This window comes from Nelusetta ayraudi, unplaced genomic scaffold, assembly GCF_046127955.1.
Source record: "Nelusetta ayraudi isolate G7.1 ecotype Tasmania unplaced genomic scaffold, CSIRO-AGI_Nayr_v1 ptg000011l, whole genome shotgun sequence".
Taxonomy (NCBI): Eukaryota; Metazoa; Chordata; class Actinopteri; order Tetraodontiformes; family Monacanthidae; genus Nelusetta; species Nelusetta ayraudi.
This window is the reverse complement of record NW_027466061.1, coordinates 27,365,001-27,378,764: the sequence shown is the minus strand read 5'-3', so window position 1 is coordinate 27,378,764 and position 13,764 is coordinate 27,365,001. Positions and strand designations below refer to the sequence as shown.

The 13,764-nt window shown below is 51.0% G+C and overlaps 1 protein-coding gene across 3 annotated transcripts in view; it reads left to right on the top strand.

The window, feature by feature from the left end:
• Positions 1-8,946: 8,946 nt before the first annotated feature.
• The window catches only part of cpeb4b (cytoplasmic polyadenylation element binding protein 4b), a 29,618-nt gene continuing 24,800 nt past the window's right edge, over positions 8,947-13,764 (top strand). For all 3 annotated transcript variants that reach the window (XM_076022318.1, XM_076022317.1, XM_076022316.1), the window contains exons 1-2: positions 8,947-9,435; positions 10,243-11,501. In XM_076022318.1, coding sequence (XP_075878433.1) covers positions 10,290-11,501 — 1,212 coding nt within the window. In that variant the 5' untranslated portion in view covers positions 8,947-9,435; positions 10,243-10,289. The remainder of the gene's footprint in view (positions 9,436-10,242; positions 11,502-13,764) is intronic.

The following is a 13,764-nucleotide window of genomic DNA, read 5'->3' as shown; positions in this document are numbered from 1 at the left end:
AAGTAAAATTGCGATTTTCAGGTGTTTCCATTGAATGGTGTGAAGTGCATTAGCCGTAATTCTCTTAAAATCTCGTCCCGCTGGGACGTAATCCTTGAATTACATTTGCTTTTGTTCATTTGTTTGTTGTCAAGAATGGCTGTTCTATTTTTCTCTATGATTACTTGTAAAAAAATATTCCATCTCCGTCCAAACATAACGCGCCATTTTCCCTTGAAGTGAACTGGTCACGTGACCACGTACGTCCCGTCCAGTGACGCACGTGTACGTGTAAATGCGAAAAAAGTGTTTCCATTACATTTTTGCCATATACCTCTTTATGGATACGTCTGAAAAACCACCTCATGAGAGCATCAAAACCTTTTAGCCATATTTGAGAGATTTTTCCAAGTTTAGGTGTTTCTATTATTTTTTATTGTGATATTTAGGTTTTGCGCAATTACAGGGGTAATGGAAGCACAGCTACTGTGTGTGTGTATGTGTTTGTGTGTTTTTGTGTGCAAGTGTGTGTGTGTGTGTGTGTGTGTGTGTGTGTGTGTGTGTATGTGCATGCATGCTCAGATGAGGGGGCGGGTGAGTATGGACGGACTTCTCTGATGTCAGCCGCTGAGGTCGTGTCTGTGAGGTTGTAAATGTTTGATGGGTTTTGATCCCACCATCTGTCCACCACTGCTGCCGCAAACAGGAAGAGCAGAACAGGAGGACGACGACGGCAGTGGCGGTGAATCAGGCTGCAGCACTGACACGGCACCCAGAATAAAAAGCCTTAAAAAAAACAACCTAGAGTTGCATGTCAGAGGACTTAGCGCGGCCACATGGTCCGTCTCACGGAATATTTGCATTAGAGCATCCGGGAGAGCAGGAGGGAGACGTTCCTGCTCTTCATCTCCGCAGTCACAATCTGTTTTAGTGGCCCAGTGTTGGGTTACACATGAGGGAAGCTAACCTCTTTAAATACTCAAGGTAATAATAAAGAAATGAATATATGTAAGAGAGCGAAAGCTTGCATTTTCAGTCAAAGACGCAGAAGCCACAGGAGAGTTCTAGCCAACACGAATGAATCCAGCAAATCTCTAAGTGTTTCTGAAAAACTGCCAAAATACAGAGTTTGTCAAACAACAATGAAAGAAGACGTCGCTGATTAGTATTAAAAGCCCACTTCTGATGACGACTGCCTGATCCTGCATTTGCAACCAGAGGGGTTGTGGAGCAAACCGTGTGAAAAAGAATCAATTTTGAAACCATTTTGGATTTTCTTTAAATACATGGCATTAAAAGAAACATTCCCACAGTTGGCATTTTCATTCATTTCATAAAAACCTCTCTGGATCTCAGGAAAACTGCATGTTTAGTCTTTTGTTTGCAGCCTCCAGCTAAAAGTGAAACTCTGCTGGATCTCCCACTGTTGTTTAATATGACTGGGACAGGATATTGTCTCTGCAAGCTACTTGAGAAACTGCTGCTTGTGGCTCTGCTAGCATGAGGCGCCTCTCAGAGAAAAGCTTGTCGCTCTTGGACTTGTTTCGGTTCCCTTACACAAATTTGGTCCCCCCTCTCTTGAGGGCAAGATGTGCTTGAGAAGGTTGTTTCACCATGGATGACAAAGGAACCATATGGAGAGCAGAAGAATCAGGAAGCGATAATCAATACCTGATTGTTGACGGTGGTGTTGGTGATGGTGGGTGGGGTGGGGGCAGGAGGGCGTGATGAGGACACGAGGTCAAAGGTCCCATATTAGAGCCATTTTCTTCTTCATCTTTCTTCTTCATGCTGGAGCCTCCTCAAATGATTTATCATCTAAAAAAAAAAAAAAAAAATCGAGCAAGCATAAAATTTAGCTCTGTGTTTGCAGCCTCCTGCTAGAATTGATGGGTTGTTGGACCATGTTGGTCAGGCCGTTTGCTGTGCTTTTCTCATGAGTCTCATCTCATTCCCATGATTATTTGGTAGAAAATGGTGGAATTGCTGCCCAATATGAGACACAACAAGCTGGATGGTGGACAAATAGGAGTTACAATTAATATTTTCAGCCTTTCAAGGTTTCATTGACAGCAGCCGTGCAAATGATGAATAAATACGTAAATGCAATAATTTATTCATGGAATTCTTTTTTTTTTTTTTTTTTTTGCTTTTATGGCTATTGACCTGAATGTGAATGCAGAGACGTGATTAACTCTTTGTTTCAGCGTGTGTACGACACAAATTGACATGCACTAATGTACACGTCAGTTGCCGGGAGCTCAGTCCCACCTGACCCCTCCTCTCCTGCCCCGCCCCGCCCCTCCCTGTTGTCACAATGACCCCATGGGCCGGTCGGTGACTGGCAGCACTGGCCTGTGCAGTTTTAACAGATTGATCATCTACGTGTTATACTCCAATCAATGGCTCTAACTACCAGTGGGCCAGATTGTGAACTCTGCACACCGAGGTCAGTACACACCGCCGAGCCTGCAGGCCCCTGAGGGGTAGGCCCGGGGGCGGCGGTGTGAGAGGGGTTGGATCAATGATTTGACTGAAGGCCCTCGGACTCGCGCCGCCGCCCGCTGCAAAGGTCAGAAGCGTCTCTCGGCTCGACGACAACGCCAACGCTGCTCACGCAGGAATCCTCAACCTCTCCAACCTCCGCCGGATTGATGAACTGTGCCAAACTCTGGCGACCCCCCATTCACAAGAGACTCCTTTTTGGTGACTGGCCAGACTCCAGTCTTGAGATGTGATCTGAGATCAGCAGTTCGGTTGCAGAAGAGGAAATCATGCCACACTCTGTGTTGTGCAACTCCACACCGCATTTCAGTCAAGTGAAACAGTCTCAAAGCACACTTGATTTGTTCGCTGAATAAAAATAGTTTTCTTTCATGATATTGATGATTGAGGATGTCATTTTGAGCTTTTATTATTGGATTTTTATTATTCATACTTCTGTCCTTGTGTTTGGAAAAAGGGATTGGAGAGTCCCAGGTACCAGCAGGTACCAGGGACTCTCCAACCACTTTTTTTCAGAACTGAAGAAGCCTTTTGGAAGAGTTGAAACATCTTGAAGATCACAATAAAAAGTCCAGTTTCCCTAACTCAACCATTCTATTTTAAGATGACCTGGATGAGAACCTTCACAGACATAGATATAATAAAAGTATCTATCTATCTATCTATCTATCTATCTATCTATCTATCTATCTATACTTGGCAGCAGCAGATTAGCTTCTCTCGTCTTCACTGGTTTAAATTCATTCTCACTTCCTTCCAACCTTCATCACTTTCTCTGAAGGCGGACAGTGGCTAATCCACAGATATTTTAAAAGACTTAAGGATACAGTGCTGAAAAGTATTTTTCCCCCCCATAGACCGCAATACCAAAATAAACATAAAATGGTTGGCTGGACGCCTCTGACCTGAGACATGGTTCATGAGCAGCTGGGACAAGCAGTGTGGGAGGGGCTGCAGAGAGTGTGTGGTGTTACTCGTAGATGTCATGTCATTCTATAAACACAGCAACATTCATTTTTGTGATTGTGTTCCTCTACATGTAGAGGAACACAATAACTGGAAACTGCAGTTATTTTTCCATTTCAACATAAATTTCATTTATGCTCCCGTATTTGCTGAAGTTTCAGCCTTGAGCGAAGGAGGCAGTTCGGCCTCCACCAGGAGGTTGTCGAGGACTCGGCAACCTCTGGGGGAGGGAAGAGGACCCGATGGTGGTGGGTTCTCTTGGCATGTGAGCCTTTGACAGGCAGCAATGCTGCCAACTGGATTCTCACAGAGCGCTGAGTGCCAAATGAACCTGACATGACGTTGTACATTAATATTCCTCCTGCAAAAATAAACCCCAGAACACTCCCTTTCAATCTAAAGCACCGGACATATGCACAGCGCTCTATGTGAATTTCTGTATAAAAACGCTGAAATATTAATGGAGACAGAAGGGCAGGTTGCTTTGCTGCCAATACAAAATATGCCAGTTCAGCCCAGAATGTGGATAAAACCTAGAATCATTTAGGACAATTATTCAAATTTTTTTTTTTTTGTTGCATCGAACGAGAAGAGGGTAAATGCCTCTGCTTTTCATCATCCATCCATCCCCCCCAGCTCTCTGGCCTGGACCTAGGAACCACCTACCGTGCCCTATTGTGATACTACTATAATAATAATAATCCATCCATCCATTTTCCATACCTGCTGCTTCCTGAGCTCAGGTTCATGGGGGTCTGCTGGAACCTATAATGATAATAACAGTAATAATCTAAACTCTGCGTTCTCTGATCTGACAGTGCGGCTCCATCAGACCGAGGCGACTCTGAGTCAGAGCTGCGGCTGCCTGTGCTGCGTGCTGCACCAGGTCCAGGCTGGAGGTGCTGTTTAATACTCAGCTCAGATTTTGGGGGGGATTACAGAGTCGCTGGAGGCGGCAGCGGCGCGTTGTCGTGTCACAAAAATCTCCAGCTGGTGCCGTGACAGCGTGTAGATCATCCAGACCTAAGCTCGCCTCGCGTCTTCTTGTCGTTCGCCATCATATAGTGCATCAGAGCTGTGTGGAATGATAAGGCACGACACACACACACACACACATGCAAAAACACAAACCAGTGACATTCAGGCTCTGGGGGAGGACTTTCTATTATTGATGTGGCCACATGCTCTGTTCCTCTGCTTGGGCAGTGTGTGTGTGTGTGTGTGTGTGTGTGTGTGTGTGTGTGTGTTTGGTGTAGGGAGGTGCAGGGGGCGGGATTAGGTCTGCTTGACTCAGCATTCCTCTGACCATTGGTCTTTCTTTTAGCCTCGGTCAGCATACTGTGTGTGTGGTGTGTGTGTGTGTGTGTGTGTGTGTGTGTGTGTGTTTGTGTGTGCGTGCGCGCGTGTGTGTGTGTGTGTGTGTGTACGACATAGACATGCCAGCGAACTCCGCACAGACAGACACACAGACATGCCAGCTGACAAACAGAAATCAGACGTGTGCACGGACCATACGGCTAACAACCCATTTCAGAATTTCCTCTTTCAAAATGTTCAACCGAACCATTAAACACCAGTGTTTCCCGTACTTCTGCGGAACAACAGTGAAAAAACAAGAACAAAATAAACGGGACCAGGCAGGATCGACTGGAAGCCGACAGAGAGGCAGATAGGATGGTTCCATCCACTTCATCCTGCATGGGGGGAGAATATAGAACGACTTGGTGAGCGCAGGTCGTCACTGTGACCATGCCCAGACATCTTCTTTGGAAATGCTTAGCATAGCTCAGTTTAGCGCACAATGCTTGGACATGTTTTTTTTTGTTTGTTTTTTTTTTATCACTTGTGCAGCTCAGAGGAACGGAACGAGCAAATTCAAAAGTCGGGGTACTGAGATGAGGAAAAAAAGAATTAGGCGTCAATTTGACTTCTCGTTTCAGCGGATATTTGCTCACATAAATATGCGTACACACGCTGGCACAACACGCACACACGCGCACACACACACACACACACACACACATACACACACAGACACACATACACACACTCAATGACAGTCACTTCACAGACCCCCAGCTGCTGCTCTGTTGTAATTTATTATCCCCTCTGCACCCAGTGGAGTCATGAAATCAGCCTGGCCTTCGACACACACACACACACACACACACACACACACACACACACACACACACACACACACACACACACATGCGCTCCCACGCTCATACACTCACACACTCAGCCCATGACTCCTTCTTCAAGCAGGCGCCCCGGCATGCTACCCAACAGAGACCTTTTTGGCTTAATTAGCACAGAGTCCTTGGGGAGGGCACAGGAGGGCAGGCTGGGCTGGCCGGCTGAAGGATGTGAGAGACTGAGGGAAGGAAGGTTGTCACACACGCAGGAAGTGGAGATGCTCTTCGGTCTCTCTTGTTATTCTTTTCAGGCCATGCCAGTGATCACTGTTGAGGTACGAATTGAGAAAACATTGTCAATAAATTTGACCCTGCATCAAGATTTGACTTTTTAAACCCTCATCCTTGTGTTGGAAGCAAGGAACCAATCAGCTTGATTTTGATGTTAACAAAAGCAGGAAATGACGGTTGCAAGATGCCTAAAACCACAGAGAATGCCCCAGCTGCTACCGAAGGGAATAGCATGCAGCAGCAGCAGCAGTTTAACTGAAAGAAAACAACATATTTGTTCTAAAAATGGATCAAAGAGCAACACTCATGGCTTTTGCAGGTGAATTTTTTTTTAGCTCTCCACTAGCCTGGATTTTTGTCGAGAGTTAAGTAAAACTCTGCAGTGGATGTGCACTGGCTTGACAGCCACGTTGAAAAGATGGCCATCAGACATCATGTGTGTTTTTTTGTTCTTTTGGGTAAACCTTGCTGCCATCTTCCAATTATTTTTCTCCACTCTGCACCTCAGAGGAACACTAGCATCAACGCCACCGGGGAGGGGGGACACGTCTATAAATGTTTTGCTCACAACATGTCCCACATTCTAAATATTTAATCCCGTCACCATCAAAAGCCCGGCATGTGTGTCCTTTTCTCGGATCCCCCGAACCTCCCGTCCATCTCCGTCTCATGCACAGCACATGCGAACAAACATTTGCATAATTCACACAAACGCAATCGCTGTCAGGTCACAACCTCCTATTCCCAGAATGCAAACTTAGAAAATGCATATTTAATGAGATCCTTGGATGTCTTTTTTTGGGGAGGGTATTTCTAAACTTAGCATGTGCACACATCTACACTACACTGCACTGGGTGCAATTGCACCACGATTATGCCTAAGGTAAGAAGGCGATTAATTTTTTAATGGATTCAATGTTTTATTCATAGCACCTCGCCAGTCTTGGACATGGCGGCGCGCACGCCGAGCCTCTGCCAGGATGCGAACACATGGTGGAAGTGGCTGTTAGCCGTCTCATGCAGTGTGCCGATTACACATCTCAGCAGCTCCGAGCAGGGCAACGTTTTTTTTGGCCAGAGACTGCGCACATATAGAGCCCATGAATGATTCAATGGATATTTGTCATTCTCCTTCTGCCTCGTGCTTTGGTTGATGGTGAAAACTCAGGCTGGCTGATGGATGGACAGCAGGAGGAGGAGACGCTTCTGTCTCCTGAGCCACAGAACCTGGTTCTCCTCTACCAGAAATCAACCTCACTTCCAGAGCGCTCGGCCTCTGGGTTCAATGCCAAGCAAAGGATGATCTGTCCGTTCACCTATACATCCATGCATACATCCACCCACCCATCCATCCATCCATCCATCTATCCATTGACGAGTCCCGCCTCCTGCCGAGTCTGTGATTAAGACTTCATGCAAACACAGCGGTTTGCAGAGCACTGCAGATATCAGGAGATAAAACGGAAGAAAGGCGATCACAGAATCAAGGTAATTTGCAAGATCCGTGGCTGACACTAGTGTTAGTCTGCAAATCCTGCACGCCGTGGCTCCCTCCACTCAATCAAATGCAGGGTGGGCAAAAAAAAAAAAAAAATCATTTTGTAATAAACCATCACACAATTAAAGGAATAATTGGGGTGTATTGCTGCAGTAACCCGGAAGTAATCTCATGTTACAGCGGACGTCGATGATGTTCTTCTTCTGTATCTAAAAGCAGCAACGTCCTCAAAGAAATTAGTCTGCGATGCAGTGAATCTGGGCCTCCCAATGTATTTTCGACAGGTGACACCATGACTGTGGAAAAGCAAACGGTTTTGTTGAATGCCTGAAACAACTGTGGTGATAAAATAAATGTGCCACTAGGCTGCTGCTGCCTCCAGGTGCTTGTGCGTCCCGTTTTGGATGTTGCAATCGGACATCTGTAAATCTATTTTTCTGCCCTGCTTTTAATTGGGATTAGCCCACTTTAAGCCGCTCTCGCTGTCTGACCCTGCCAATACCTGCCGTCCCTGTCGCCTGCTCATCTGCTCCGTTCACGCTTAATGATGCAGGGCGCTTGCTGACCCCCTAATTTATCACTCTCCCCCAGCTGGACTTGAAGTGACAGATTTATTAGATGGCCACGCTCGCCGCTGTGTCGCAGCGCTGCCGGTTGAGGGGTCGGCGGCGAGAGAGCGGCGGAGTCAGAGCTGCTTGATGACCTCCAGGTGATAATGACCACGGCGGAGAGAAGGACACGAGGGAGGACGGAGATAAAGAGATGCTGGGGAGGGTGTGGGCAGGTGAGGGAGAAGAAGAGAGAGTGTGTGTGTGTGTGTGTGTGTGTGGAGGGGGGGGGCGGGTGATGGCTGAACATGGAGGATTTAAAATTGACATTTAAAATACAATCACAATGCTCTAAAATTAGCAGTAAGAACAAAAGTTTTTTTTGTTGTTGTTTTGTATTTGATTCTGCAGACATTGTGCAGGAGCTGCTGCCGCTGGGGTCCACGCCTCTACTGACACATGCTGCAGCAATACGTTCATGTAATCCTCCAGTTATTAAGAATAACCGTCTTTTTGTCAATGCACTAGGCTTTCTCGAGGCGTTCAGGGTACTTGCCACTATGAAAATAAAAACAGTGAGGACACAAACACACGCAGAAAAAGGCGTTGTGGATCGAGGAGGAGGAAGGGATGCTGTGAAATACAGGCCGTGTACATGTACATGTACATGTGTGTGTGTGTGTGTGTGTGTGTGTGTGTGTTGTGGTTGGCATCTCGGTTTTCTCACGACCTGACAGCAGCAGCAGCGGCAGCAGCGGCAGCATCGTGCCGAGGTTCTCCTCCGCCTCCTCCTCCTCCACCACCTCCTCCATCCTCTCCCTCTTCCACCTCTCCATCCTTCCAGATCCCGGTGGGCGGTGCTTACGGGCGGCGTGCTCGGACATCATTCGTGCTCGTAAGCGCACTTGTTGTATAAACCTGGGCGAGGCTGCCGACGGAGCCGGCCAATCGCACACCGAGGTGTGGCTCTGCGAGGGCGTGTCCACGGCCGCAGAGGGCGGCGCCAGAAGCGGAAGTGCGCCTCGACTGATCTCTCGCTGTCATTCGGCCACGGTCGGTTCCAGGAGAGAGGGGGCAGCCAAAGCAGCTCACCGGACTCGGCTGACTCTGTCGGGGGGAGCGAGAAAAGCAGCAGACGCGGAGAAAAAAAAAGAGAGAGAGAGAAAAAAAAAACCCGTCACCGAAAACCGAGGCGGACAATGAGAACCGGGCAGTCGGGATTGTGAGGAGAACCGCGGCCGAGCGTCTGACAGTCAAACTGCCACGTTAACAAAGCGTCGCTGATAACACGGAGAGCAGATTAGAGACAGCTGTGTCATTGAGCAGGCAGGACACGTCAGGAGAAGTAGAAAAAAAGCAAGCTGACCGACTGCACCGCAGCCACATCTCCAGAAGCTCGACCCTGACCTGCTCTTATTTCCTCCTCTTGCTCAAGGACAACAGCTCGCCGTCACCCCCGGGAGAGGATCCTGACAAAGGCACCGCCGAGGTCGAACGCGGTTACCAGAAGGTAAAAGGATTTTTTTCCTTTCCTCTCTTCCCTCTTGGCCCGAGAATCAAGCTGTCCAAGCTAAGCTAAGTCATTAGCTTGCTAGCTGGCTGGCTAGCGCTGGTAGCTGTGGGAAATGCTAGCTGGCCGGCTAACGCGTCCAGTTTGACTTTAAAACCGAGTGACGGTCGACTCGTCGAGATCGGAACCGCAGAGATGACTGCCGATCTGTCGACGGCGTTTTATTGTCCATGTCTGGAACAAATGTTCGTGATATCGAGGTCGAGCACTTGTCGTCGACTCTGACAGCTGTCAAACAAGGTCGAGCACTCGTCGGAACCTTTTAACGCTTTATTTGGCGAGTTTAATTCGCGACCCCCCCCCGTCTTTTATGTGACTGTGAATATTCTTGTCAGCGGTTCGTGCGGTTCGGGGGGGGGGGGGGGGGGGGGACGCCTCTGAATGCACCAGTGTGTCAGCCCGACACAGCGGAGCTGCCGGCGGCTGCCAGCGGCTCAGCTGTAGTCTTCCAGGCTGGCAACGTCACGGGGTTATAATTAGCCCGAGGATGTCGGCTAAACTGCTTTTTAAATGCCCAGGCACGGAAGGGAACGTTAAGATGGAACGTTGACGGCGACATTTGTGTGATCGTCATGTGTTCGGTGGGGTTGCGAGACGCTGGCTGAGGCTGCTGTTAGATGATGACTGTGCCCCTCACATATTTTCTTAGCAAATCCTCTCATGTGAAGTGGAATGGGAGACAGTTGACTGACCGCATGCCTGTGTGTGTGTGTGTGTGTGTGTGTGTGTGTTCGTTCCACCAAACAGGACCGAACCATCGTGGGACAGCACTTGTGCGCGGGGGCAGAAAACAAATGGGGGATTACGGCTTTGGAGTCCTGGTTCAAAACAACACTGGCAACAAGTCGGCATTCCCGGTCCGGATCCACCCGCATCTGCAGCCCCCACACCACCACCAGAATGTGTCGCAGAGCCCCGCCGCCTTCATAAACAGCAGCACAGCCGCGGGGAACGGCACGGCAGGAGGCTCTCCCTGGCTCTTCCCCGCCTCCGCCACCCACAGCAGCGTGCAGGATGAGATCCTCGGGGGCCCCGACAAGCCCAAAGCACAGCAACAGGAAATGCAGGAAACGCAAGAAAAGCAGCAGCAGCAGCAGCAGCCGCAGCTCTCCCCCGGGAGTCACCAGGACGGTGGAAACGGCGGCGGGATCATCTCGGAACTGGAGAAGGCCCGCTCGGAGGAGGGGAAGGCGGACAGCGTGGTGTCTGAGGGCGGCGGCGGGAAGGACAAGCAGCTGCGCCTGGAGTCTCCCGTCCTGACGCCCTTCGACTACCAGGAGACGTCCGGCCCGGTCCAGTCCAGCTCCGCCTCCACGTCGCTGTCCAGCTTCAACAACTGGTCGGCCGCCATCCCCCCGGCGCCGTCCACCATCATCAACGAGGACGTGAGCTTCTTCAACCCGGCCTCGGCCAGCAACGGGCCGCTGCTGTTCCAGAACTTCTCGCACCACGTCAGCCCTGGCTTCGGCGGGAACTTCTCCCCTCAGATCGGGCCGGCGGCGGCCGCCGCCCTGTCGCAGCACCACCCGGCCCCCCCACCGCCACCGCCGCCGCACCCCCACTTCCAGCACCCCCACAGCCAGCACCAGCAGCACCGCCGCTCCCCGGCCTCCCCGCACCCCGCACCCCCCTTCCCGCACAGGAATCCGGCCTTCGGCCAGTTGCCGCATTTGTCCAGCAGCCTGAGCAAGCCGCCTTCCCCCTGGGGGCCCGCCAACTACCAGAGCCCCTCCCCCTCCCCCGCCTCCTCCACCTCCTGGAGTCCCGGCGGGGGCTACGGCAGCGGCGGCGGCGGCGGCGGCTGGGGCGGCTCCCAGGGCAGAGATTACCGCCGGGGCCTGAACGGCGGGATGAACCCCATCAATTCCATCTCACCGCTCAAGAAGACCTTCCCCAACAACCACCTGGCCTCCCAGAAGTACCCCAGGAACGGCCCGGCGGGCTTCAACCCCAAGTCCTGGATGGACGATGGCGTGGGCCGCGGCGACAACATCTTCCCCTTCCAGGTCAGTCCGCCTGCCATGGCCTCCTTTTACCACGTCTGCCGTAATTACGGCGTGCTAGTCATGTGATTAGCAGCCGCCGGCCCCGTGTGTATGCTGGATATGTTGTGCGCTCCCAGGAGCGGCAGCAGCAGCAGCAGCGGCAGCTGCGTTTCACCACTTGCTGCTCAAATCATTAAACGGTGCTCCTTTTATGGTTTGCTGTTAATTTTAATACAGTATGCAGTATAGCTGCTATTTTTAGCCAGGAGGGTTCGAGGGGGAGGGGTTGGGGGAGGTTTTCCTCTGTTAGCTCAGAAATCAGCAGCGGGATTGTGCAGCGGCGCAGCTGCAGGTCCCTGATGATGACGAATGCGGCTCTTGTCACTGTGTGCCACACATGCAGCCGGAGGGTGGGGGAGGGCGGGGGTTAAGACGGTGAGTGGATCACGAAAAGAGGGCGGGGCCTGATGAATAAAAAGGGCGGAGAGAAAATGTGCATACGGCGTCGTCGCAGCAGGACTCAGCCAGGCCTTTTTTTATTTGTTAGATTGCAGCCAGAAGCAGAAATGATATTGCTGGACGAACCCGGAGGCAGGCGGTGCAGTGGATTTATGGCCGCGGCCCAACGGCCTAATGATTTTCAGGGTGACTTTATTAATCACCCGGGTCACGGCTGCCGTAAACCCAGCACCCGGGTTCAAGAGACTGCTCCCCGGCGCCACCGTGGGACCAGCACGAGCAGCCGCACACACCGCTGTTCTGGTCGCCTGGTGTGGTTTTATGATGGCAGGAGGAGGCGATGGGATTGATGGGAGAGGTGAAGGCAGCGAGGGAGATGAATTCATTCTATTGATCCAGCCGGTGATTGATTGTGTTGAGAGGAGGGGGAGGAAGAGAAGAGAAGAGGAGGAGGAGGACCTGATGAAAGTAGACAGGAAGCCTCTGGTCTCCTGGTCCTCTGGTACCCTGATTCTGGTCCCCTGGTTCCCTGCTCCTCTGGATCTGGTCCTCTGGTTTTGGTCCCCCTGGTTCCCTGATTCTGGTCCTCTGGTCCTCTTGCTTGGATCCTCTTGTCCTCTGGTTCTGGTCCTCAGGTCCTCTGGTCCCCTGGTCCTCTGGTCCTACAGCTGCTGTTGCTCAGTCATAGGCAGCTACCCTTGAGTCCGGTGGTATTTATCCAGGGAACGAGTCAAAAAAGTCTCTAATTCTAATTCAGTCGAATCGTCGTCATCCACAAACAAGAGCGATGCGTTGTGACCTTTAGCAGCTTTTTTTTTTTTTTCTTTTTTCTGCCACATCATCCACTTAATGTCTCAGCCAACCACTGATGCTACTCTGACATGTCTGGACACGTCCTGGGTGGCTGTTTCTCCTCAATAAGTGGCACCTTGAAGCGTCTCATCATCATCAGCACACAGTGCTAATAACCACAGCAGACCAGAAGGTTCAGAGGCTGTGCGAACCTGCTGCATCACGATCGGCACATCACTCTGTGTGTGTGTGTGTGTGTGTGTGCGCGCGCACGCGTGCGCTCTGCCTGGTCATTCCTCTCTGGGCTGCTCAGTCATCGTGCTTCCATTTTGAGCTGAATTTAGCAGTGCCGCCGCCTGCCGCCGCCGCGCTCCAATCTGATGTGCCAAAGTAGCGGCGCCGTCCCTCCGTCCCCGCGCTCCCGTCGCCCTGCGAGGGCAGATGAAGGGCGGTGCGGCGGAGACGAGCATATGCGCCGCATCCGAGTGGGGAGCCGAGAAAATAAAAGGAGAAAATTTGGCCTTTCTCCTGTTTCTTTTTCCCGCTTCCGCTCTCTTGTATCTGCGGGAGTGCAGAGCGCCCAGTGAGCGGAGACCCCTGGAGGTTCTCGGCGCTCGGCGCTCCGACTCCAGGACGAGGCTGCTGCCACGTTCGGGGGGGGGCTCAGTCTGGGTTTCTGTCCGTCAGATCCGACGGCGAGCCGCCACTGTAGTTGCTACCTTCCAAAATAACCACTACCTACCTGCGCTGGGCACGTGGCCGCTGGTAATTTTAGCTGCCATGTGCGACCGATTTAGTCCACAAATCCCATCCAGTCCAGCAGCGTATTGACTGAAGGGTTTATGGAGAGACAAAAAACAAAACCCTCATCTGCAGGCGTTTTTCATCTGTTGGATGGAAGATACGCAGCACGCTGGTCCGTGCACGTAGATCACATTGAACCTTAAAGGGACTCCTGTTCAATTAGGAGGTGTTGTGTTGTGTCGAGAGTGGGACGCGTCCACCGAGTCCGTCTGTCTCGACGCCTCGGCAA